At 38.2% G+C, this 24434-nt stretch overlaps 1 protein-coding gene across 2 annotated transcripts in view; it reads left to right on the top strand.

Moving 5' to 3' along the window:
* grid2 (glutamate receptor, ionotropic, delta 2) overlaps positions 1–24434 on the top strand; it is a 2157968-nt gene that overhangs the window by 1881668 nt on the left and 251866 nt on the right. For both annotated transcript variants that reach the window (XM_039751125.1, XM_039751126.1), the window contains exon 9: positions 1195–1296. In XM_039751125.1, coding sequence (XP_039607059.1) covers positions 1195–1296 — 102 coding nt within the window. The remainder of the gene's footprint in view (positions 1–1194; positions 1297–24434) is intronic.

Raw genomic sequence — 24434 nt, 5'->3', positions numbered from 1 at the left:
TTTATCAGTTTTTGAGCTTGACTGTTGATTGAGTATTTGCACTTGATCATCCTGACATCTCTAATGTACTATTGGCTTTGCAATTAAAATTACCTATGATGCGTGATAAGTTACATTCGGATATGTAAAATATACATTTGTTATCTATAAAATAAATTTAACATGTCTACCCAAATCAGTGCTTTAACTTGGTCCAATTGTAAGATTTTTGCTATTTTTAAAGTATCTTCTTCCACACCAGTTAATAAGATGTTTACATAGATTTAACATCCTTCTTTGTTATATTTTTATCTATTTAAAAAAAACTCAGCAACTCCTGCAAGTTTCTTTTTGGGATTTGACTTTTGACATTAAGTCAATCCGACAACAATCATTATACCACAACTCTTTGATTTCTATACTTCAGCCAATTATGTACCCTTCTACATACCACATTGTAATTTCTTGTCACTTGTAGTCTGATGATTAGTCTTCCATGAAGTTCCACATTAAATGCTTTTTTGGAATTTTTTTAATGTCATAATATATTATCTGACATGAGGAGACTGTGGAAACTCCACACAGACAGTGACTGAGTTATGAGTCAAACTTCTCTTCAGATTTATAAAGCATGCAGTACTAACCTTGGGCAGAAATTAATGGTTCAATGTTTTATTTAGTCAAAATCTTTGCTTTTGCAAGTATCCTAACATACAGTATATGCTTTTCAAATGTGAAAGACAAACACTCAGACACAGGAGTACCTGGATGTTGCTTTTCTTTTTCTTTTTGTTTAACATATTATCATGATTATTTCAAACAATATTATCATAATTTGAGTGTTTCAAGATAAAAATATTTCATGAATCTTAGTTTTGTCTTTTTATCATTATTGTTTTTTTTACAAATAAATTCTATATATGAATACAAGTTAAAGTGTGTAATTTTAAAATGCATTTGTTTAAGTAATATGGGGTGTAATAAGCAGTTTTTTCATGTTAAGGTTTGTAAATTGAAAACAAATCTGATCAATAAGTAGAGTAAAGCTATAATTATGATGTAAACAGATTATACAAGCTTGCATTGTGTTAATCATTTTTCCAGATAATAGTAATATAATATCCCTGGAAATTTTATTGTTAAGTGTGTGCAATGTTAATGTCTGATTATTTGTTAATTTTACATATTCATGCAATATGTGCACATCTTTTACAGTTAGGAAGCTGGACTCCAATCTCCGGACTGAATGGCACCCTTACGGACAGGAAACTGGAGAATAATATGCGTGGAGTAGTTCTACGTGTTGTGACAGTACTGGTGAGGATTTTGTTTTAAGTTTGGTGTCTTATGTGTTTTTCATTTATTTGTTTTTAACAAGTGAAGCATAGAATGACTCAAAGTTGGTCTGCTGCTTTTTGGCAATGCAATTGTGTTCCCCAATAACTGATCTTTTTTAAGTAGACCCTTAAAGTAATAATATGCTTTTGATAACGTAGTAATTAACCCCAGTCATTTTTATTGGTTACTTGTCTTCTGTCATAAAAGTAATTGTTTTGCATAGTCTGACCAAAAAACAATAACTGCTCTAAATGAAGTGTATAATTTGATTGTTAATATAGGAAAATCTGACTAAAGGAAACAGATCACTCCAGAATTTCACAGATGTATACTTTGCAATAGTTTATTCAGAAATTATTCAGTCCTAAGGAAAATCTCACATGAGTTTATGAAAAGGCAGATTTTCAGCTCTATTTTAAAAAATTTGAAAAAATTCAAAGTTTTTTGTCTGAAGGGATGTAAACACTGTGAATGTATAACATATTGCCTGCCATTGAGCATACAGTAGTTTTGGCTGCATCATGTAATGCTTTTCAGTAGCATGTACTGGGTTACTTGTCAGAACATAGCAAAGAACAAATGATGCCAGATTCAAGCAGAAATTTGATACTTGGAAATGGCTGTAATCCTATATACAATTATATATATATTTAATCCTGGAAGAGAAGGTCTGTGATACGGTTTGCATATTTGCAGCTGGAGAGCCACAAAGGTAGAAAATGAATCACATATCATAAAGTAGTTTTTATTCCTGAGCTTTCAACCCCTACCAGGGGTCTTCATCAGAGGATAATGCTTGGACTTACAAGAATCAAAGGCAATATATAGCAATAACTTACGGGTGTGGGGAGGGGTGGCTAGGTCTTTAATCCTATATACAACACAAAAAAACGAAAATTCCTAAGGGTCCTAGACAAATCCTGTATTTGAGTTTGATTGAAACTTATGGAAAGGCTGCAATTTACAAATGTGTCCAAGTCTAAGCTAATATCCAGGGTAGAATGGAAAAAACTATGAAACGTACAAGTGTCAATAATTATCAAGTGTCTTAAGAGAAGGTAAACAGTTCTAACTGGCTCAAAAATTTCAGGGTGATGCAAATTTTGGCATACTCTTTAGAGTAGGAGTAAAAGCAATGTATCAATGTTCCTAATTTAGGAAAATGCTACTAACTTAACCAGGATTTAGGGAGCTTGTGAGCCATCTTAACTCACTAGGAGTTGCCAGAAGATGGCATTCAGGCAGAGAATGGCATATAGTCCTGGGAAAGGCAGTATGTTTTGGAAATGCTGGACAACAATGAACTTGTAAAAAGATATACATCTGACAGAGACAGAATAATATTCATCCCAAATTTTCAACATTAAGTGATCGCTCCATCTCTCCAGAGAAGCTGTGCACTGTCAAGTGTTATATGTAAAATGCAGCCTTGCAACAGCCATGATTTGTGTAAGTCAAAACCAAGCATTTTTCTGAATTTGCACCAAACTTCAAATATCCCAACAGCGCATGAGGAAATACATTTCTTTACCAAGCCAACTTAGGAGTTTTTAAAGCAAGTTGCCTTTATGCAAATCAGCACATACATAAAGATTTTTGAAGATCAGTGCCACAAATGGGGATGAGCACACATCCTGTATGTGGATTGCCAGTGATATCATGGTTTCAAAACATGGGTCATTGGTGCAGACTCTATTGGAGCACCCATCATATTACCCTGGAGATAAGCTGTGGGTGTGGGGTAAATCAGTGATTGTTAATGAAATGTCACATTTATGCTGAGTTCTGCATTCCACAGACCCTTGAAACATTTACTTTACACCATACAAGCCTGGAAAAGTTCAAGACAGCAGTCAGAGACTCCCAGGGCTTTGCATGAATAGTGCCCTGCAGAGGATCACAGAAAGAGCAATGGCATTGCACAGTGAAAGGTGATCAGGATCCTAGAAAAATAAAAAACAGCAAAACAATATCTGTGGCTAGTTTCAGTAAAACTGTCTACTTTGAAAGCTATCTTTTGTTGGCATAACAGCATAAAGGTGATTCGTCTGAAAGTAGAGCTGTGGATCACGCATCCATCCATCCATCCATCTCTCCATCCATCCATCCATCTACTCACCCATTTTCTAAACTCACTTTATCCTATGCAGGGTCACAGGGAAGCTGGGGCTTATCCCAGCAAGCATAAGGTGCAAGTTTTCATTGTTAAATAAGTATGCCCATTATTAGGCTTTACCCACATTCAATCTGTCTGTCTTAGTCTTTCCATCTCAGGCTAAGTTCTCAATTCTCAGAGTTTGTAATTGTAACTGTGTATGTCCAAAGTTTCCAAAACTTTGTCTCAATTAGTCTTTCTATTTCAATGTTTGTTATTGTAGCAGTGTTTGTCCAAAGATTCCAAAATTCTGTAGCTTCAGCTTACGTCACAGAATAATTCAGGCAATAGTGTAAAACGTATTCAAATAACTCCACAGTCCAAGTATCATGATAAAAGTTTTAGTATATTTCAAAGCAAAAAAAAAATTTCAGTCAAAAATAAAATGAAAATTTGGTAATAGAAATAAAAGGAAAGTTATTGTATTAAATGTTTAAGGTTCAGGTATTTTGTTACATTTCTTTAAGTTCCTATCATGCACTTATAACACATACAATTGGTCAGAGCATATCTTCATATAATTATACAACGTTTAGCAAACTGTATGCATTTTTGTTTCCAGCTGAGAGACTGAATTGTTAACTGAATAAATAACATGTTCTTATTACAGAAATAACTAAGAGAATCATATTACATGTTAGATTACAGGCATTAAAAGACTATGCCATTATCTAACTCAAACTCTATTTAGATTAAGCAAACACAAATGTGAATTTAAACATTCACAAAATCTTTCTAAAACCTCCCTATATTTCTGATCCCTAAATGTTTATGCAGGGACAAGACAGATTTACTGTATTTCACTGTAATAAGAGCCACAAATTATTCTTAAATTCTAAATATTGTTTACAAATGTAATTTAACTATAAGACAAATTTTTAGGAATTTCTTATTTCAATTATTGGCCGTTTCTTGAAGCAGATTATTTTCACAGGTCTGTTCATTGTTCTAGTATTAGTTTTATTGTCAATTTGTGCTTTTTCATATGTTCTGTGATAAGCATTTTTTACTTTTCTGGGTTACTTTCAGATTAACTTTGTGACCTGACGGCGGCACTCCAGCTGCCCAATCCTGACAGAAGCAGACACCAGGACACAAGTTCCAGCACATCACACATTTTTTATTCACATAGGGAAAGACTTTTCCATTGCTCCCCACAGCAGCACAGTACAAAGCACCAAGCACAAGAAACACAGTACTTTCTCTTCTTTCCCTTTCCTCTCTCCCTCTCTTCTTCGCCTCCACTCATCCTCTGGCAAGCTTCGTCCTCTTCCACCCAGCTCTCGCTCCCGGAGTAGCAGCAGGTGGCTCCTTTTATAGGGCACCCAGAAGTGGTCCTGCTCTGAATCCGCTTTCTCTCTCCCAAACCTTCCACAAAAATCGTGTCACAGCCAGGTAATAGCCCCGGTTGTCTGCGACAAATAACTTGAAGCTGAAATTTCTGTCTTATAAATTTTAAATGCAGTAATGTTTCTTTAAACTTGAGAAACCATGCACTGCTTCTTTAAGTGTGGCCATTCTGAGCAGCAGATTATTAGTTTATTTACAAGTTCAGTGGTCTTCTGTACTTGTCAAGTTAACTGTACAAGTTTTAATCTCTGGATCACGTTCAGTGAGAGATTTAATCTTGTCTTTTTGTCCACTCATGTTCTAGCTTCATCAAGAAACTCGAACCTTATGTCTATGTTTTACTTTTACTTTTAAAAAAGCTTTCTATGCTCAGTTCTCTTGATGCTTGATCTGGTGGATTTAAGACGAATGTGACATCCTTCCATTGTAGATTCTTGCAGCTATATTTGAAGTTCACTCTTTCGCATCTGATCCATTTTGATTGCCACAATGACTGCTATTAGCTCCAGTCTTAGAATTGTGAAATGCTTCAATGGAGGCACTCTTGGTTTCTACATTAAGAGTGAAAAATGTTTTCTTGCCTTTTTCAAGAGTCAAGAGTAGATATGTAATGGTACCATATCTGTCTTCACTACCATCTGCATAATGGAGCATTTGTGCATACTTTATGGCTCTAAAACATGAAGGTTTGATGCAAACATTATATTTTACAAGTGTCTGTAAGTCATCCATTCATTTTGTCCATTTCTGACTGTGCTTGACTTCTACTTCCTTCCATCAAATTTCTCTTTGCACAGGTCCCTTAAGATAAGTTTTGCAGGCAATATAACTGATGCTAAAAATCCAAGAAAGTCATACTGAACTGGCTACAGATAGAATACTATACCTTGTAGTGGGTTTATCTTGTACTTTTATCTAGAATTTGAAGCTGTCAGTTTTGATGCACCACTGGGCACCCAGAGCCCATTCTGTTGTGAGTAAATTATGGCTCAAGTCTAAATCCTTTTGTGCTGTCTTTTCCAGAAATAGACATTAAGACTGCTCTTCTGTTACTCAAACACTTGGACCCCCATAAACGCTGCACCACAAAATTTAGGTCTTGGAGATCTCTTGCCAATTTTATTGCTTGTTCTTCTGTTGCATCTGACTTTAAACAATCATTTACCTATAAATTATAAATCACAATGTTAACTGCTTCCTCGGGAACTGTTTCTCTTACATATTTGGCTGTTATATGCAAAATATAAGAAACACAACTGGGTGAAGAAGTAGTACCAAGAAGATGTACAGTCACTTTAATTTCTTCCAAGACTTATCTTAGGTAACCTAAATGTGGAGAAGTTCAGTGTCTTTATCTAGACCTTTTACTTGGTAGAACATTGAATTTATGTCTGGCATTAATGCCACTAGCTTCTCTCTAAATCTTGTAAGGATTCCAATGAACATGTTAGTTAGGTCAATACTTTTCTGTATTTGTTCATTAGGAGAAGTCTCTATTTAGGTGGCTGTACAATAAAAAGCACTTGAATCTCAGGTTTTTGGGTGAAACACACCATGATGAGGAATGTACCACACCCTGTCATCATTGCGATTTAGGTTTTCTTTGTGTAGTTTGATGGAATAACCCTTTTCTATTGTGTCTTTAGTGAAAGCTTTGTAGTCTTTGTAGAAACCTGAGTTTTTCAGCTTTCTTTTGAGTCCAATAGAATGTTGTTCTGCAATGCAATGGTTAGTTTGCATTTTAAGAGTGTTATCTTTTAAAGCAAACTTAAGCAATAATAGCTACATACCAGTCTTGCAGACTCTGAGACTATGAGCATGAACTTGAAGTTTTCCTGTGGCATTTCTTTTTTATCTTCATAGCTGTGCTCTGGAAAACCTGTGTTATACAGTTGATGCAGCATTTCTTCTATATCTGTTACTGACACTCCTTAAACACTTTCAGTACAAATCTGAAACTATATTACCAGGGTCTATAAATGTATATGTTTCTACATACCTTTCCATTTTCATAGATTTTACCTTAACAGAGACTACATTGAGTACAAATCTGTCACTTGTGCCAGTAAGTGCACAAACTCCCCACTCAGTTTCCTCATTAGTAGATGTAGCTTCATCCTCTTTCTTGATATAAAGGATACCTGAGTGTTTCAGAGAACATATCTAATATTTCATTTTTTATGTTTACCAAAGCTCCCTGCTTGAAACATCCATAGCATAAACCTTTAGAATTCAAAAAGTCAATTCTGTCATTGTTAGACAATTTTTGATTTGATTACATTCCACAACAATGTGTTTGTCACTGCAAAATACACAATAATGTTTTTAAATGCATAAACAGCTGTCACATTATTTTTTACCAAGGTGTCTTGAGTCCCCTTTTCAGTAGCGTCAGTAAGGTTAGTATGTAAGAAAACCCCCAAGGAAGACAGGAATAGTTCAATCAATTAGATTTTTATTCAGTCACAGATGAGTACATGGATTCTACGTTGCAAGACCGAAGAGCAAAGTAAATTTTTTCAATTGGCTTTTTATATTTTCTTCTTTCTCCCCCTTCCCCTTATTTTCAATAAAACATAATGTTGTTACTTAAGCATTTTGTTTTATTATGCTAATGGGCCATCTGCTCTATTTTTTTTTTTTTTTACTTGTCAGATAGACCCTAAAGAAGGAAAGGTTATCTTTCCTGTGTCAAATAGATGCGTTCTGAAGAAACTGGAAATTATCCTAGGTCAGCTTACTGCACCCTGTCTTATGACAAATGCCTGTATGAATAACCTGCCATTATAGCAAAATGGCTTTGTCAGCTATTAACCCTAAGTAGCTTGCAAGTAGTTAATTTTTCTTTCACATTAGTAACAAAACTGCTTCCTTTCAGACCACTCTTCAGGGGAGAATTGTTTTACCTTTTTGGTCTTCTCTTTCTGTATATGTGCTGCCTCCAAGCAGAAGATCCAAAATAATATCTTCTGTATTTAAAAAATCAACTAAATCATAAAATCTTGTTGGACTTCCAGTTTATTCTTTAAAATTGTAAGCTATATCTCTCCATTTAATCTACTTTTGAAATGGGAGCTTTGATAACATAGCACATCTATTTGCACTGTTGTCAAATTCATTCCTATACTCATGCAATACTTGGGCTTGATTTTGTGCCATTAGAGATTTGATGTGAGGATGGATGCTGGTGACAGCTAGTATAACATCACCTTCAGGCTGGAGCCGGTTTCGTTCTTTAGTTTTTATTGCGGTCAAAGCCGAGAATGCACTTTCACATAAATATGTCGATGGAAAAAGTAACAATGCTGACAACGCTGCATTACTCAAGTCTTCATATTCTTGACGCACACTGTGCCAGAAATGTCCCACGTTGCTGTCCATTCTTGCTTTCAAAGTTCTGTCCACCGCAAGTTCAAATAATTTCTCTTTCAAGTCATCAGGAAGTTCTGCTGTCTCAACATTGTTTTCACAAAAAGGATTCAAAATCCAGTTACTCTGGGCACCATCCGTTTCGATTTCAGAAAAGTATTGGAGAATTTCGTTTTCTAGATTATTCAAATGATCGATGATCAATGCTTTAATATTAGAAAAGCTTGAAAGCTCGATGTTTGAGTCTTCACAAAAACATGAAATTGTTGGGAAGATTGCAAGATGTCCAGCAGAAATTCTGTTTTTCCAATAGATAACTTTTTTATGAAAAGCTTGCATGTTGTCAATGGAAGAAAATATGTTGCTGTTCTGTCCTTGAAGTTTCAAATTCAACTCATTGATTTTTGCAAATATGTAGGCAAGATATGCGACTTTGCATAACCACTGCTCATCTTCAAAGTGCATTACAAAAGCAGATTTCTGATCTTTAAGAAAGACGTACATTTCGTGTCGGAGCTCAAATAACCTGTTCAAAACTTTTCCACGAGACAGCCACCTGACTTCGGTATGCAAAAACATAGTTTCGTGTTCCGAACCCATGTCCACCAAACCAGTCGAAAGAGCCAAGAGTTCAGAGCATATGACTTGATAAAGTTCACAACTTTGACCACAGTGTTCAGTGTCTCATTGAACTCCACGCTTAAGTGTTTCGAGGCAAGTGATTGTCGATGAATAATGCAGTGATTCAATTGTACTGATGGATTTTTCCCTTTCACCAATGCTTTCAAGCCTCCTCGGTGGCCTGTCATGTTAGCTGCGCCATCTGTGCACACAGAAACACACCACATCCAGTCAAGTCCATGAGCGGTGAGACACTCTGAAAGAATTCTGAAAATCTCTTGTGCTGTTGTTTTTCCTGGCAAAGCTTTGCAAGCTAACACTTCTTCTGAAAGTCCCTTCACCTGATCAACATACCGAACAAAAATCATCAACTGAGCTTCGTTTGATACGTCTGTCGACTCATCCAGTTGTAATTCAAATTGTTTTTTGAGTTTGATCTGCTCACAGACTTGCTGGATTACATCATCAGCCATTTCTCGAATTCTCCTTGATACAGTATCATCCGAATGTGGGATAGTTTTCACCGTATCGACTGCTTTCTTGTCTATCATTATTTCTGCAATTTTTAGTGCTGCAGGAAGTACCAACTCCTCAACAATAGTATGAGGTTTCCTTGTATTCGCTACCAAAAGACATACTTCATATGAGGCGCGCAAAGCTTTCTCGGACGTATGCAAATATCCGTGAAACATTGCGGTGCCTTTCATCATACTCTGTTGCCTCTTGAACTATTCCAGCGGTTTATCTTTCAATTCCACATGTTTGGTTTGCAGGTGTCTCTTCAGAAGTGACGGTTTCATGCTGTGATTGGACAGAGTTTCGTTGCATATGACATAGAGTGGAAGTGGAGGGTCCGCACCATTGCTGACAAAACCGTAGCCCAAATATTCTGCAGAATATTGTCGTATTTTTCTGCCCGCAGATGAATCTTCTGGTGGCTTCTTATCTTGCTGCTGCCGCGGCCGTTTTTGAGAAATTCCTTGGCCTGTTTTATCAGAAGACAACCCAACACCTTCCGAATCACTCACTTTCACAAACGCATCGGTACCACTTCCCTTCCGTTTCACTAAAAACCGGTCCATTTTTGGGGTTTCCCGCCAACAGTGCGAACACAAGCATTATAACCACCTTCAACTCCTTTCTTGCACTGAAGAGGTTGTCCTCTCTTAAAAGCTACCACCCCACTGGGGACGTGACTCACGCATTGGCCCCAACCTATTGCTTGTAGGCCTAGCAACAGCAGAAATTTTTTATTTTTGGAACTTTAATCCTCATGACACGCCTTACCACTTTCTGAAGCAAATCTACTCCATGCTATAGTATAGCTGCACTCTCGCACATGTTTTGTTGATGAGTCACGCAGCAAACTGGCGACCTTCTTCAAACTCTTTGGTTGTTTTAAGTTTAAAAACTTAAACTAAAGCATTGAAACCGATTGAAACAATCATTACATTTTCTTCTTTTTTTTCCTACTTTTGAGTGCGAAATCGAAACAGAAGGAAAATTTGAAAAAAAACCCCACAAAATTATATGTCACTGCGTACCCCTGCATAACCCTTCCCGTACCCCTAGGGGTACGCATACCACCAATTGAGAACCATTAATCTAAATCAACAAAAAGACATACATAATCAATTAGTTCTTCTTCTTCTTCTCCTTCAAGTCCATTATAGTGTTTTTTTAATATATATGTTTACTGTTTTCAGCTCATTACTATAATATCTTTGAAGTAACTTCATTGCCTTTTTGTAACCCTTGTCTGGTGATTGGAGTCTGCAATTTCAAAAAGGTTCAGATTTCTGAAGAAAGTGAAACTTGTTTCAATTAATTTCAAACACATTGTCCACAGTGTTATCAGATTACCTTATAAAAGGTAGAGATGTCAGAGGGTCACCATCAGATATGTGTGATGTAGTAGGTTTGTCTTGCTAGATTTTTTGCTGGCCCAGCATTTTAGCAACTTCTGCAGTTGCATTCTAACCTTACATTTTCTTCTGCATGAACTGATGCTGATAATTTCTTTCACTCTGTGCATCATCACCTGAATTAGGCATTGGTTGCTCCTGCTTTTGTGCTGAAAGTGTCTCAATCTTTTAAAGCCATCAAAGAATTACATTAAGTTCTGTCAGTTTGTGTGACTGACAGTAAATGTGCAGATACCAGAGCAATTAGCTCTTATGGCAAACAGTTATTTAGTTTCAAGTGCATGTTATAATTGTGAAGCTTGAGTAATGCTGCCTTCTGGGCAATTTGATCTCATTGTTGTAAGCTGATTTGCCAACTGTTCATTAACTGAGCTTGGGATCACAAGTGTGATATTTGCTTCATGAAGCCAAGTTGATGTTCTTCAACTAAGTTCTTTTAAAGCTTTCAATATGGATGTGTGCCATTGACTTTGTTTTTTCTTGTCCTATCTTTATTAAATAAGATTAATGTCCTTTCATTCAGCACTTCATATTTCCATTGCCTATCATGAAAGTCAAGTTATACAATTACAATACAATTTATTTTTGTATAGCCCAAAATCACACAAGAAGTGCCGTAATGGGCTTTAACAGGCACTGTCTCTTGACAACCTCCCTAGCCTTGATTGTTTAAGAAGACAAGGAAAAACTCCCATAAAAAACCTTGTAGGAAAAAATGGAAGAAACATTGGGAAAGACAGTTCAAAGAGAGACCCCTTTCCAGGTAGTTTGGGCATACAGTTGGTGTCAAAAAAAGAAGGTAAATACAATACAATATGAAGAACACAACACAAGTAATCCTCAGTACAATATAATTGTGCAATAGAAATAAATTAATTATTTTTAATATAAATAATATAGTTTTTTTTTAATATTCTGCATATTAAGGAATCACAATTGTTTAATAGTGTTTGTAAAATGGTGAAATCAAACCTTACTTAGTTAGAATGTTACAGCAAAGTACACGAGAACACACCTTTCAGCCCAACATAGCTCTCCAGTTCTATCCACTCAATTCCTCCAAAATAACTTGAGGTCTAGTTTTGAAAGTCTCTAAAGTCCTACTGTCTACTACACTACTTTGTAGCTTATTCCATGTGTTTATTGTTCTCTATGTAAAATTAAAACTTAAATTTGCCCTTATCAAGTTTCCAACTGTGTCCTTTGGAAGAAATTTAACGGACGCCCCCCACTGAGTGTCCCATATAGGCAGGAAAAAGTGTTAATCATTGTTCTTTATCTAAATCTTGCAAGACTGTGGTGGGCTGGCACCCTGCCCGGGGTTTGTTTCCTGCCTTGCGCCCTGTGTTGGCTGGGATTGGCTCCAGCAGACCCCAGTGACTCTGTAGTTAGGATATAGTGGGTTGGATAATGGATGGATGGATAAATCTTGCAAAAGGCAACAGCATATCTTATTAGCAAGCATTACAAAGGAAAGGAGCATTCTGCGCGCTATATTTATAAAATTCATTGATTAGATCACAATTTCAAGGAATTCATTACATAATTAGAAAACTTTTAACATGATTTTTTATACCCAATTGCTAAAGAGACATGACAAACGGTGATATCTTAAATAACCACAATTAGCCCCATCCACTAGGTTGATTTACAATCCTGTCAGCTTAGAAGTACATGACTTTTTAGAAGTGTTCATTTTTGTTCTGAACCATATATTTCTTTCTTGGTTCGTCAACAGAAAACTTAGCCTGAGCATAACAATACAACAATGCTTATGCCTTAAAATATGACATTTTTTCTTAAGCTTTATATCTTTATTGCCACAAAGTCAGTTAAAATGCCTTTATCATAGTGAATAATAAAATAACAGCTTCAGCCTTTAAGCATAAGCTCAGAAGATAAAATATGAAAACTCAAGCACAAACTCAGCAGATAATAAAGTTAGGCTTCTTTTAACAATTACCTGGTCACTTGCAAGGTGCAATTCAAACCAGGGTGCAAATTCAACTCTTACAGTACCCATATTCTTTAAGAACTCATTTTAAATTAATACTCTCAATCCACTGTGCTAATTACTTTCATTATTTTAAACACTTTAGTCATGCCTCCTCTTAATCTCATTTTGTTTAAACTAAGAAGGCTCTGCTCTTTTAATCTTTCCTCATAGTTCATCCCCTGTAGCCCTGGAATCAGCCTAGTCACTCATCTCTGGACCTTTTCCAACCTGGTCACCAACACAGCACTCTAGGTCAGGTGTAACCAGTGCATTATAAAGCTTCAGTATAAACTCCCTCAACTTATATAGCATAATAAGTACTGATAAATATGATGAATAAAGTTTAAAATGTCTTCTACGATGCTTGTTGCACTTACAAAACTGAAATTTGATTTCTTTGTATAATTCCACCCATTTACAGCTTTTCCTCACTAAAGAATGAGTAAGGACTTGATGAAGTATCATTACGTTGTATCAATTCATAGAGCTGGCTTGTAAATGGAAGTAAATTTTTTTTTTTCCGAAATACATATTTTATTGGTAACATATGAGAAAATAAGAAGTGATATGATGATAACATTCTGGGGGACACTGTGTTAAAATGTAGACTAGAAAGAAGGAATGCTGTCATTATTCAGTACATACTGTACATAATTTTAAAATAAGCCTCAAGAGTGAAGAATATAGTTATATGAGTACTTTTGAGAAAAGAAGCCATTTTATAGTCTGACACTTCAAATCACGAATTGGGATTTAAAGAAAACTTGACAGAAGGCAAAAATCAAAAAGGCAGACAAGAGTTCAAATACCGTACATGTTATGTTGTAAGCTCTACATAATTTTAAAGAATGGCTAGATGTCTTCATTTACAAGCTAATAAGGCACAATGCTACCCAATGTGATAGAATGTTGCCATAACCCTAGGAACTACTGTATATTATCAGTGAAAAGGTTTAGAACACCTCAGTTTTTCCAATTTTTGTTCATATTTAATCAGTTGAAATGCAATGAATGACCTAAAATGTTGAAAAGTAAGCATTAAACTGCCAGAAGATTACATTTAAAGTTTAGGTTAGCAAAATCTGTAAAAAAGGAAATTTCAGAATATTACAAATTGGCCTTCTCAGGTGAATAACTAATTGGTTGCAACCAACACGTGTTCTGTAACAAATAAAGTAAATTAAGTTTTGCAAGTTAAAGCAAATAATTTGCACGTGTGCCCCAACTTCTGTTGTTTACTTAAATACAATGTCAGTCTTAAAGCAGATTTGGAACAGACTGTGTTACTACAACCTCTGAGATACTACTTGGATAATATCCCAGTGATAATGACAAAAAACTGCAATTAACAAATGAAATGAGAGAGAGCATTATTACCCTTTCAAGTGTAGGCCTTTCATTTAGAGAAATTGCAAAAAAAAAAAAAATCAAAAGGTTCAGTGTGTATGGTATCCTACACAATCCGAAGGCAATTGGAAACTGGAAGAAACTCTGATAAGAAGAGATCTGACAGACCCATAGTCACAACCCAATCAGAAGACAAGTTTCTGAGGGTCACCAGCTTGTGTGATAGATGCCTCCTGGATATCTCTTTAGAGTCAATCAAAGTTATGACCAATACAATAAATGCAAAGGTGGAACAGAGTATTTCTTTATCAACAGCTTGTGGTGCACAGATGTAAAAGTGCTGAGAAGCTTCTCACCTCATGTGGAATTTTTGCCAATTTATTGCAAACCTTTTTTAATCTGCCCAAAGAATTTTTAACTGCCGTTCAAATTGTAGTTTATGTGCGACCTCAACCAAATAACACAGTTGCAATGCAGATTTTAGCTGACCAGATCTTAGCTGCTGAAAATAAATACTGCAGTTATTATCTTGGGTGACTTTAATAGCTCCACCTTGGTATCTGAGCTTCCCAAATACAAACAGCTGGTAAAAATGTGACACTATAGAGGAGAACACTCTGGATCACTTTTATACCACCATCTCTGATGCATACATCCATTCCACAGGCTGCATTTGGCAGCTCTGAGCATTCCATGGTACTTCTTGACCCTTCGTATAGACAAAAATTGAAATCATCTACGACAGATATAAAAAACATACATAAGTGGACTAGTGAGGCCATGAAGAGAATACGGGGAGATATTCAGAGATGCTTTATATGGATTAGACTAGCAAAATACCCGCGCTTTGCAGCGGAGAAATAGTGTGTTAAAGAAGTAATGAAAAAGAAAAGGAAACATTTTGAAAATAACGTAACATGATTGTCAATGTAATTGTTTTATCACTGTTATGAGTGTTGTTGTCATATATACACACACACACACACACACACATATAAACATATATATACATATACACATATACATATATACATAGACATACATATGTACATATATACATATACACATATATATACATCCATCCATCCATTTTCCAACCTGCTGAATCTGAACACAGGGTCACAGGGGTCTGCTGGAGCCAGTCCCAGCCAACACAGGGCACAAGGCAGGAACCAATCCTGGGCAGGGTACCAACATATATATATACACACATACATCCACATATATATATACATATATACATATATATGCATATATATACATATATACATATCTACACACATACATATACACATACTGTATATATATACATACACATATATATATATACATACACAAACATATACTGTATAAACATATATACAGTATATACAGTACATATACATGCATATCTACATATATACATATACACATATATATAATATACATGGAGCGGCACAGTGGCGCAGTGGTAGCGCTGCTGCCTTGCAGTTAGGAGACCAGGGTTCGCTTCCGGGTCCTCCCTGTGTGGAGTTTGCATGTTCTTCCCGTGTCTAGGTGGGTTTCCTCCCACAATCCAAAGACATGCAGGTCAGGTGGATTGGTGATTCTAAATTGGCGTTTGTGTGTGTCCTGCTGTGGGTTGGCACCCTGCCCAGGATTGGTTCCTGTGTTGGCTGGGATTGACTCCAGCAGACCCCTGTGACCCTGTGTTTGGATTCAGCGGGTTGGAAAATGGATGGATAGATATTGTGAACGGCACCCGGGCACAGACAGGCGGACATGTTGTTTAAAACCACCACACGTTTATTTACTATAATTATTTACAATAATTATGGTCACAAAGACCCCCAAATAATGGTCACAAAGACCCAGTTCAGTGCACAAACCCCAAATCACACAAAGTCCTGGCCACAATGCCTTTCTTCGGGCCGCCTCCACTCTCCACTGCTTCGCCCTCCTTCCACCCACTCCAGCCTCAATGAAGGGAGACGGCCCTTTATACAGGACCCGGATGAGCCCCAGGTGTTCCCGGCATTCTTCCTCTAGCCACGCCCCAGCGTGGCGGAAGTGCCGCTGTTCTCCCGCAGCTCTCCGGTATCCTCCAGTCTTCCCCAGCACTTCCTGGTGTGGCGGGAGTGCTGGGGAAACAAGTCCCCAAGGCATTGGGGCGCCTCCTGGCGGTGACCACGGGCCCCTACAGGGAAGGGCTTCCATGCCCTTGACCCGTGGCCCCCAAAGCAACCCGGAAGGCAAACCCCACGTGATCCAGGCAGGGCTCTGACCCTCTTCCGGTCCCTCCTGGCGTCCCGGCCGGGTCATGGCCCCTGGCATCCCTGACAATATATATACACATATACTGTGTGTGTGTATATATATATATATATACATATATACATATATATATATACACATATCTATATATATATATATACACACACATATCTATATATATATTTTGTGAACGCTGGCCCGGACACAGACAGACGGACATCATAATTTCACCACACACCGTTTATTTGTTTATTTATTTATGTGAATTTCACCTTGGGATTAATAAAGTATCTATCTATCTATCTATCTATCTATCTATCTATCTATCTATCTATCTATCTATTTACAAGTCTATACCGTGCAATCACCCCCAGTGCTTCCAGCACCGATCCCCCAAAGTCCAGGCCACACAGTCCTTTTCTGGCCGCCTCCTGTCCTCTCGCCAGCTTCGTCTTCCCTCCTCCCGACTCTCGCCCCGACTGCTGGGAGGCGGCCCCTTTTATGGGAACCCGGATGGGCCCCAGCTGCTCCCCGGCACTCCTCCGCAGACACGCCCTTGTGGGACGGAAGTGCCGGCTGCGCACCCGAAGCCGCCCGGTGTCCCTGTTAGCTTCCCCAGCACTTCCTGGTGTGGCAGAAGTGCTGGGCTCCAGGGCTGTTCAGACAGCGGGGCGCCGCCTGGCGGTGGCCACGGGCCCCTACAGGGCTGGGCTTCCATGCCCCCTACCCGAGGCCACCAACGTAACCAGGGCGGGCACCCCCTTGTGGTCTGGTGGAGGTACAGGCCCTCCTCCGGTCCTTCTGGGCGTCCCAGTCGGGCTCCTGCCTCGGCCGGATGTGGCAGATGATGGTCTGGAAGTGGGACACCGCCTGCCGGTGGCCATGGGCCCCTACAGGGCTGGGCTTCCATGCCCCCACCTAAGGCCTGCAGCGTAACCAGGACGGACGCCCCGTAATGGTCTGGAGGAGGTACAAGCCCTCCTCTGTTCCTCCTGGGCGTTATATACACACAAACATCTATATATATACAATGGAACCTCGGTTTATGAGTAACTTGGTTTACGAGTGTTTTGCAAGACGAGCAAAAATTTTTAATAAATTTTGACTTGATAAACGAGCGATGTCTTGCAATACGAGTAGTATGGATACACTTTGTCTGCTGAGCGTCATGTGTTCACAACTGAGCTGATGGTTCTTCTCTCTCTCTCCTTATCTCGCTTGCTCGCCCAGCGCGTCTCTCTCTCCTTATCTCGCTCACTCACTCGCCCAGCGCGTCTCTCTCTCTCTCTCTCTCCTTTTCTTGCTCACTCGCTCGCCCAGCACATCTCTCTCTCTCTTATCTCGCCGCCAGCAGCTCTCTCTCTCTTCTCTGGCAATCGTCTCCTATTCTCCGTCTGAGTCTGTGTGCCTCACTCATATAGTCAACATCCGTACGAGCATATACTGTTTACTACAGCATTGTGACTGTGTGTGTGTGCGCAGTGAAGTGCGAGTCCCCATCTTGCTCCCCAAAACACAAAGCTGAGTCTCAGTACTTTAACACCAGCTTTATTCGGCTTGAAACAGCAACAGCGCTGTTATTTATTGTAGCGGGATCTTTATAATGTTCCTTGTATGACCCATTGACGACAAGCGCTTATAGAATGTCTGCGATCTTTTTGGATGTGTTTATACGGCGAACTGCTACAGCGCTGGGAGACTGCAATTGCTTTGGGACGCTCTTCCGCGTATATATATATACTAATAAAAGGCAAAGCCCTCACTGACTGACTGACTGAATGACTCACTCACTGACTCATCACTAATTCTCCAACTTCCCGTATAGGTAGAAGGCTGAAATTTAGCAGGCTTATTCCTTACAGCTTACTTACAAAAGTTAAGCAGGTTTCATTTCGAAACTTTACACGTAACGATCATAACGGTTGACAACGTCCGCCATGTTGAACTTTCTTATTTATGGCCCCTTCTTCACGAAATTTGGTAGTTGGCATCCCTGCGCTAACCGAAACCGATGCACGTACTTATTTCGGTGGTTTGACACCACTGTCGGCCGCCATATTGAACTTTCCAAAGTCACTAATTCTCCAACTTCCCGTGTAGGTAGAAGGCTGAAATTTGGCAGGCTCATTCCTCACAGCTTACTTATAACAGTTAAGCAGGTTTCATTTTGTAATTCTACGTGTAACAGTCATAATGGTCGACAACGTCCGCCATGTTGAACTTTCTTATTTTTTCTTATTTATGGCCCCATCTTCACGAAATTTGGTAGGCGGCTTCCCTGCGCTAACTGAAACCAATGTACGTACTTATTTCGGTGGTATGATGCCACTGTCGCCCACCATATTGAACTTTTCAACGGTCTTTGTTACTTATGGGCCCATCTTCAAGAAATTTGGTACGTGGGTTCCCAACGCTAACTGAATCCTACTTACGTACATATATACATCCATAGCCTACAGCTCGGTCACCATGTGAGGCGGCGTTCGGTCCCCCATCCCAACGCCTCCCACAATGTTGGCTGCCTGCCTATATAAGACCGTCCGTCACTCCAGTCTCTACATTCCCTTCCTTGCTTCTCCACGGGATTCACGTCTCCCTGCTGATAACTATAGCCTTTTTATGTAATACACGACTTCTCTGCTGTTTCATTGTTCGTTTATTACAATTATAGTTATTGCGCAGGTATTTTAGACTTACTTTACATTGTTCAGGTACCCATTTCCTTTATCATTCCAACCGTACCTCGATTAACATGTCTTTTGAGGTGATCACCATCGATCAAAGAACTGTCACTTACAGAGTGGTTTCCATGCCCGGAGAAGGCACCTACCTTTTCCATTCTCTTTGTTACATATTGCACGGTCATATCAGGCTCACTCTTGATATCCGGAGGAACATTGTGTCTTATGTATTGAATGACTGGGACAGATGACGGTACAGAAGATAATTATACTACACAGGAGCACTATAAGAGTGAAATGCTTAAGCCCTTCACCTATGGTTCTGCATGTGAGTTGATAGCTGCCGCTGAATTGTTCGGTTGTCGCTTTCAAGTGTACCGAAATGGCCAAATATTTTACACCTTTCGACAACCCCCAATGCCTCTTAAACATCTTAGATTCACAGGTGACGATTTCAGTAGTGGACACTTTGATGTTTATGAAAGTTTAAACTCTCAAAAGCTGGATGTGAAGTTATCGATGAAACTGGTTGTATGCTTACAACGTTTGACAGATGCCGAATGTCACTTCAATACAAGTCCTGCAAATAATGTCGTAATTGAAACAAACCATGAAACTCAAACCGATTATGACAGCAGCAATCCAAGCTGTGAGATTTGAGACAAGATTACTTTTCGCATGGCTAACTGTACGTTGCATGCTCAAGAGTAAGCTCAGCGCACAGCTTGGTCATATTACAACCGGAGGGCCAAACTGACAATGTGGTGTACAAAGAGATCCTTAACAAATAATTATTGGTATTTTTTCCCTCAGTTTAAAAAGGTTTAATTTTCTTCTTAATAAAAATTTTAAGGCAGTATTTCGCAGCTGCGAAATGTGGGTATTTTGCTAGTATATATATCTATCTATATACAGTACAGGCCAAAAGTTTGGACACACCTCCTCATTCAATGTGTTTTCTTTATTTTCATGACCATTTAAATTGGTAGATTCTCACCGAAGGCATCAAAACTATAAATGACCACATGTGGAGTTATGTACTTAACAAAAAAAGGTGAAATAACTGAAAACATGTTTTATATTCTAGTTTCTTCAAAATAGCCACCCTTTGCTCTGATTACTGCTTTGCATACTCTTGGCATTCTCTCGATGAGCTTCAACAGGTAGTCACCTGAAATGGTTTTCACTTCACAGGTGTGCCTTATCAGGGTTATTTAGTGGAATTTCTTGCTTTATCAATGGGGTTGGGACCAGCAGTTGTGTTGTGCAGAAGTCAGGTTAGTTGGATGATCATTTATTTTTCAACAGGACAATGACCCCAAACACACCTCCAGGCTGTGTAAGGGCTATTTGACCAAGAAGGAGAGTGATGGAGTTCTGTAAATGGTCATGAAAATAAAGAAAACACATTGAATGAGGAGGTGTGTCCAAACTTTTGGCCTGTACTGTATACTGTATATCTATATCTATATCTATATCTATATCTATATCTATATCTATATCTATCTATCTATCTATACTAATAAAAGGCAAAGCCCTCACTGACTGACTGACTGACTGACTCACTCACTCACTGACTCATCACTAATTCTCCAAGTTCCCGTGTAGGTAGAAGGCTGAAATTTGACAGGCTCATTCCTTACAGCTTCCTTACAAAAGCTGGGCAGGTTTCATTTCGAAATTCTATGCGTAATGGTTATAACTGGAAGTTATGATGCCACTGTCGGCCGCCATATTGAATTTTCCAAACGTCACTAGTTCTCCAACTTCCCGTGTAGGTAAAAGGCTGAAATTTGGCAGGCCCATTTCTTACAGCTTACTTACAAAAGTTAAGCATGTTTCATTTCGAAATTCTATGCATAATGGTCATAATGGTCAACAACATCCGCCATATTGAACTTTCTTATTGATGGCCCCATCTTCACGAAATTTGGTAGGCGGCTTCCATGCGCTAACCGAAACCAATGTACATACTTATTTCGGTGTTATGACGCCACTGTCAGCCACCATATTGAACTTTCCAACGTCACTAATTCTCCAACTTCCCGTATAGGTAGAAGGCTGAAATTTGGTACTTATTTCGGTGGTATGATGCCACTGTCGGCTGCCATATTGAACTTTTAACGGAAACCGATGTAACGCACTTATTTCGTTGGTATGACACCACTGTCGCCCGCCATATTGAACTTTCCAACATCACTAATTCTCCAACTTCCCGTGTAGGTAGGAGGCTGAAATTTGGCAGACTCATTCCTTACAGCTTACTTACAAAAGTTTAGCAGGTTTCTTTTCGAAATTCTACATGTAACGGTCATAACGGTCAACAACGTCCGTCATGTTGAAATTTCTTATTTACGGCCCCATCTTCATGAAATTTGGTAGGTGTCTTCCCTGAGCTAACCAAAACCAATGTACGTACTTATTTCGGTGGTATGACGCCACTGTCGGCCGCCATATTGAACTTTCCAACATCACTAATTCTCCAACTTCCCGTGTAGGTAGGAGGCTGAAATTCGGCAGGCTCATTCCTTACAGCTTACTTACAAAAGTTAAGCAGGTTTCATTTCCAAATTCTACGCGTAATGGTCATAACGTTCAATATCGTTCGCCATGTTGAACTTTCTTATTTATGGCCCCATCTTCTTGAAATTTGTACGTACTTATTTCGGTGGTATGATGCCACTGTTGGCCGCCGTATTGAACTTTTCAACAGTCTTTGTTACTTATGAGCCCATCTTCAAGAAATTTGGTATACAGGTTCCCAACGCTAACTGAATCCTACTTACTTACGTACATATATATAGCCTGCAGCTCGGCCACCGTGTGAGGTGGCGTTGGGTCCCCCATCCCAACGCCTCCTATGTTGTTGGCTGCCTCCCTGCTGATAACTACAGCCTTTTTGTTTAATCCACGGCTTCTCCGCTGTTTTATTATTTGTTTATTACAATTATAGTTATTGTATAGGTATTTTAGACTTACTTTACATTTCTCAGGTAACCATTTCCTTTATCATTCCAACCATGTCTATCGAGGTGATCACTATCGATCAAAGAACTGTCACTTACTGAGTGGTTTCCATGCCCGGAGATGGCACCTACCTTTTCCATTCTCTTTGTTACATATTGCATGGCCATATCAGGCTTACTCTTGATATCCAGAGGAACATTGTGTCTTATGTATTGAATAACTGGGACAGGTTCAAGGTGTGGACTGATGATGGTACAGGAGATACTGTTACACAGGAGCACTAGAAGAGTGAAATGCTTAAGCCCTTCACCTATGGTTCTGCATGTGAGTCGATGGCTGCCGCTGAATTGTTCGGTTGTTGCTTTCAAGTGTACTGAAATGGACAAATATTTTACACCTTTTGACAACCGCCAATGCCTCTTAAACATCTTAGATTCACAGGTGACGATTTCAGTAGTGGACACTTTTAAACTCTCGATAGCTGGATGTGATTTTTTCGATGAAACCGGTTGTGTGCTTACAACGCTTGACAGATGCCGAATGTCACTTCAACACAACAAATCTTGCAAATACTGTCGGAATTGAAACAAACCATGAAACTGAAACCGATTAAAGAGTAAGCTCAGCACTCAGCTTGGTCATGTTACAACCGGAGGGCCGAACTGACAACATGGTATACAAAGAAATCCTTAACAAATAATTATTGGCATATTTTCCCTCAGTTTAAAAAGGTTTAATTTTCTTCTTAATAAAAATGTTAATGCAGTACTTCGCCGCTGCGAAGCGCGGGTATTTTGCTAGTCTATCTTTCTATCTATCTATCTATCTATGTACCAATCTATCTTTCTATATATATATATATATATATATATATATATATATATATATATATATATATATATATATATATATATAGCAAAATATTCGCTTTGCGGAGAAGTAGTGTGTTAAAGAAATTATGAAAAAGAAAAGGAAACATTTTAGAAAAAGCGTAACATGATTGTCAATGTAATTGTTTTGTCACTGTTATGAGTGTTGCTGTCATATATATTTATATATATATATATATACACAAACACATATAAACATATATATACACATATATACATATCTACATATACACATATGCATATATATACATATATATACACATATCAACATATATATACACATACATATACACATACATACAGTACATACACATAAATATACATACATACATACACACATATATATATATACACACACACACACAGATATATACATATACTGTATATATACACTAGCAAAAAAGAAGTTATGAAAAAGAAAAGGAAACATTTTAAAAATAACATAACATGATTGTCAATGTAATTGTTTTGTCACTGTTATGAGTGTTGCTGTCATATATATATATATATATATATATATACACGCACACACACACACACATACATACACACACAGACACACACATATAAACATATATACATATACAACAACAACATTTATTTATATAGCACATTTTCATACAAACAGTAGCTCAAAGTGCTTTACATAATAAAGAATAGAAAAATAAAAGACACAATAAGAAAACAAAATAAATCAACATTAATTAACATCGAATAAGAGTAAGGTCCAATGGCCAGGGGGGACAGAAAAAACAAAAAAAACTCCAGACGGTTGGAGAAAAAATAAAATCTGTAGGATTCCAGACCATGAGACCGCCCAGTCCCCTCTGGGCATTCTACCTAACATAAATGAAACAGTCCTCTTTGGATTTAGGGTTCTTACGGAAGGGCTTGATGATGATGGTCATGTAGACTTCTGCCTTTTAATCCATCCATCATTGTTGGAGCATCATGAAGCTTTGAGTAGGTGGAGGTGGCGCAGAAAAAAGAGAGTAGGGGTCAGTACGGATTTTAGAGCCACCATGAGTAATTATTATGAGGAAATTGAACATACAGAGTATCAGGATTAAGTTAAATTAAGTTAGATTGAAGTTATAAAAAGGCCGTGTTAAAGTAATGTGTTTTCAGCAGTGTTTTAAAGTGCTCCACTGTATCAGCCTGGCGAATTCCTATTGGCAGGCTATTCCAGATTTTAGGTGCATAGCAGCAGAAGGCCGCCTCACCACTTCTTTTAAGTTTTGTTATTGGAATTCTAAGGAGACACTCATTTGAGGATCTGAGGTTACGATTTGGAATATAAGCTGTCAGACATTCCGATATACAGTATAAGATGGGGCGAGATTATTTAAGGCTTTATAAACCATAAGCAGAATTTTAAAGTAAATCCTGAATGACACAGGTAACCAGTGTAGTGACATCAAAACTGGAATAATGTGATCAGATTTTCTTTTCCTAGTTAGGGTTCTAGCAGCTGCATTATGCACTAGTTGCAAACGATTTATGTATTTTTTGGGTAGTCCTGAGAAGAGTGCATTACAGTAATCTAGTCAACTGAAAACAAAT

Source organism: Polypterus senegalus, chromosome 4 (assembly GCF_016835505.1).
Source record: "Polypterus senegalus isolate Bchr_013 chromosome 4, ASM1683550v1, whole genome shotgun sequence".
Lineage (NCBI taxonomy): Eukaryota > Metazoa > Chordata > Cladistia > Polypteriformes > Polypteridae > Polypterus > Polypterus senegalus.
This window is presented reverse-complemented; position numbering and strand designations above follow the sequence as displayed.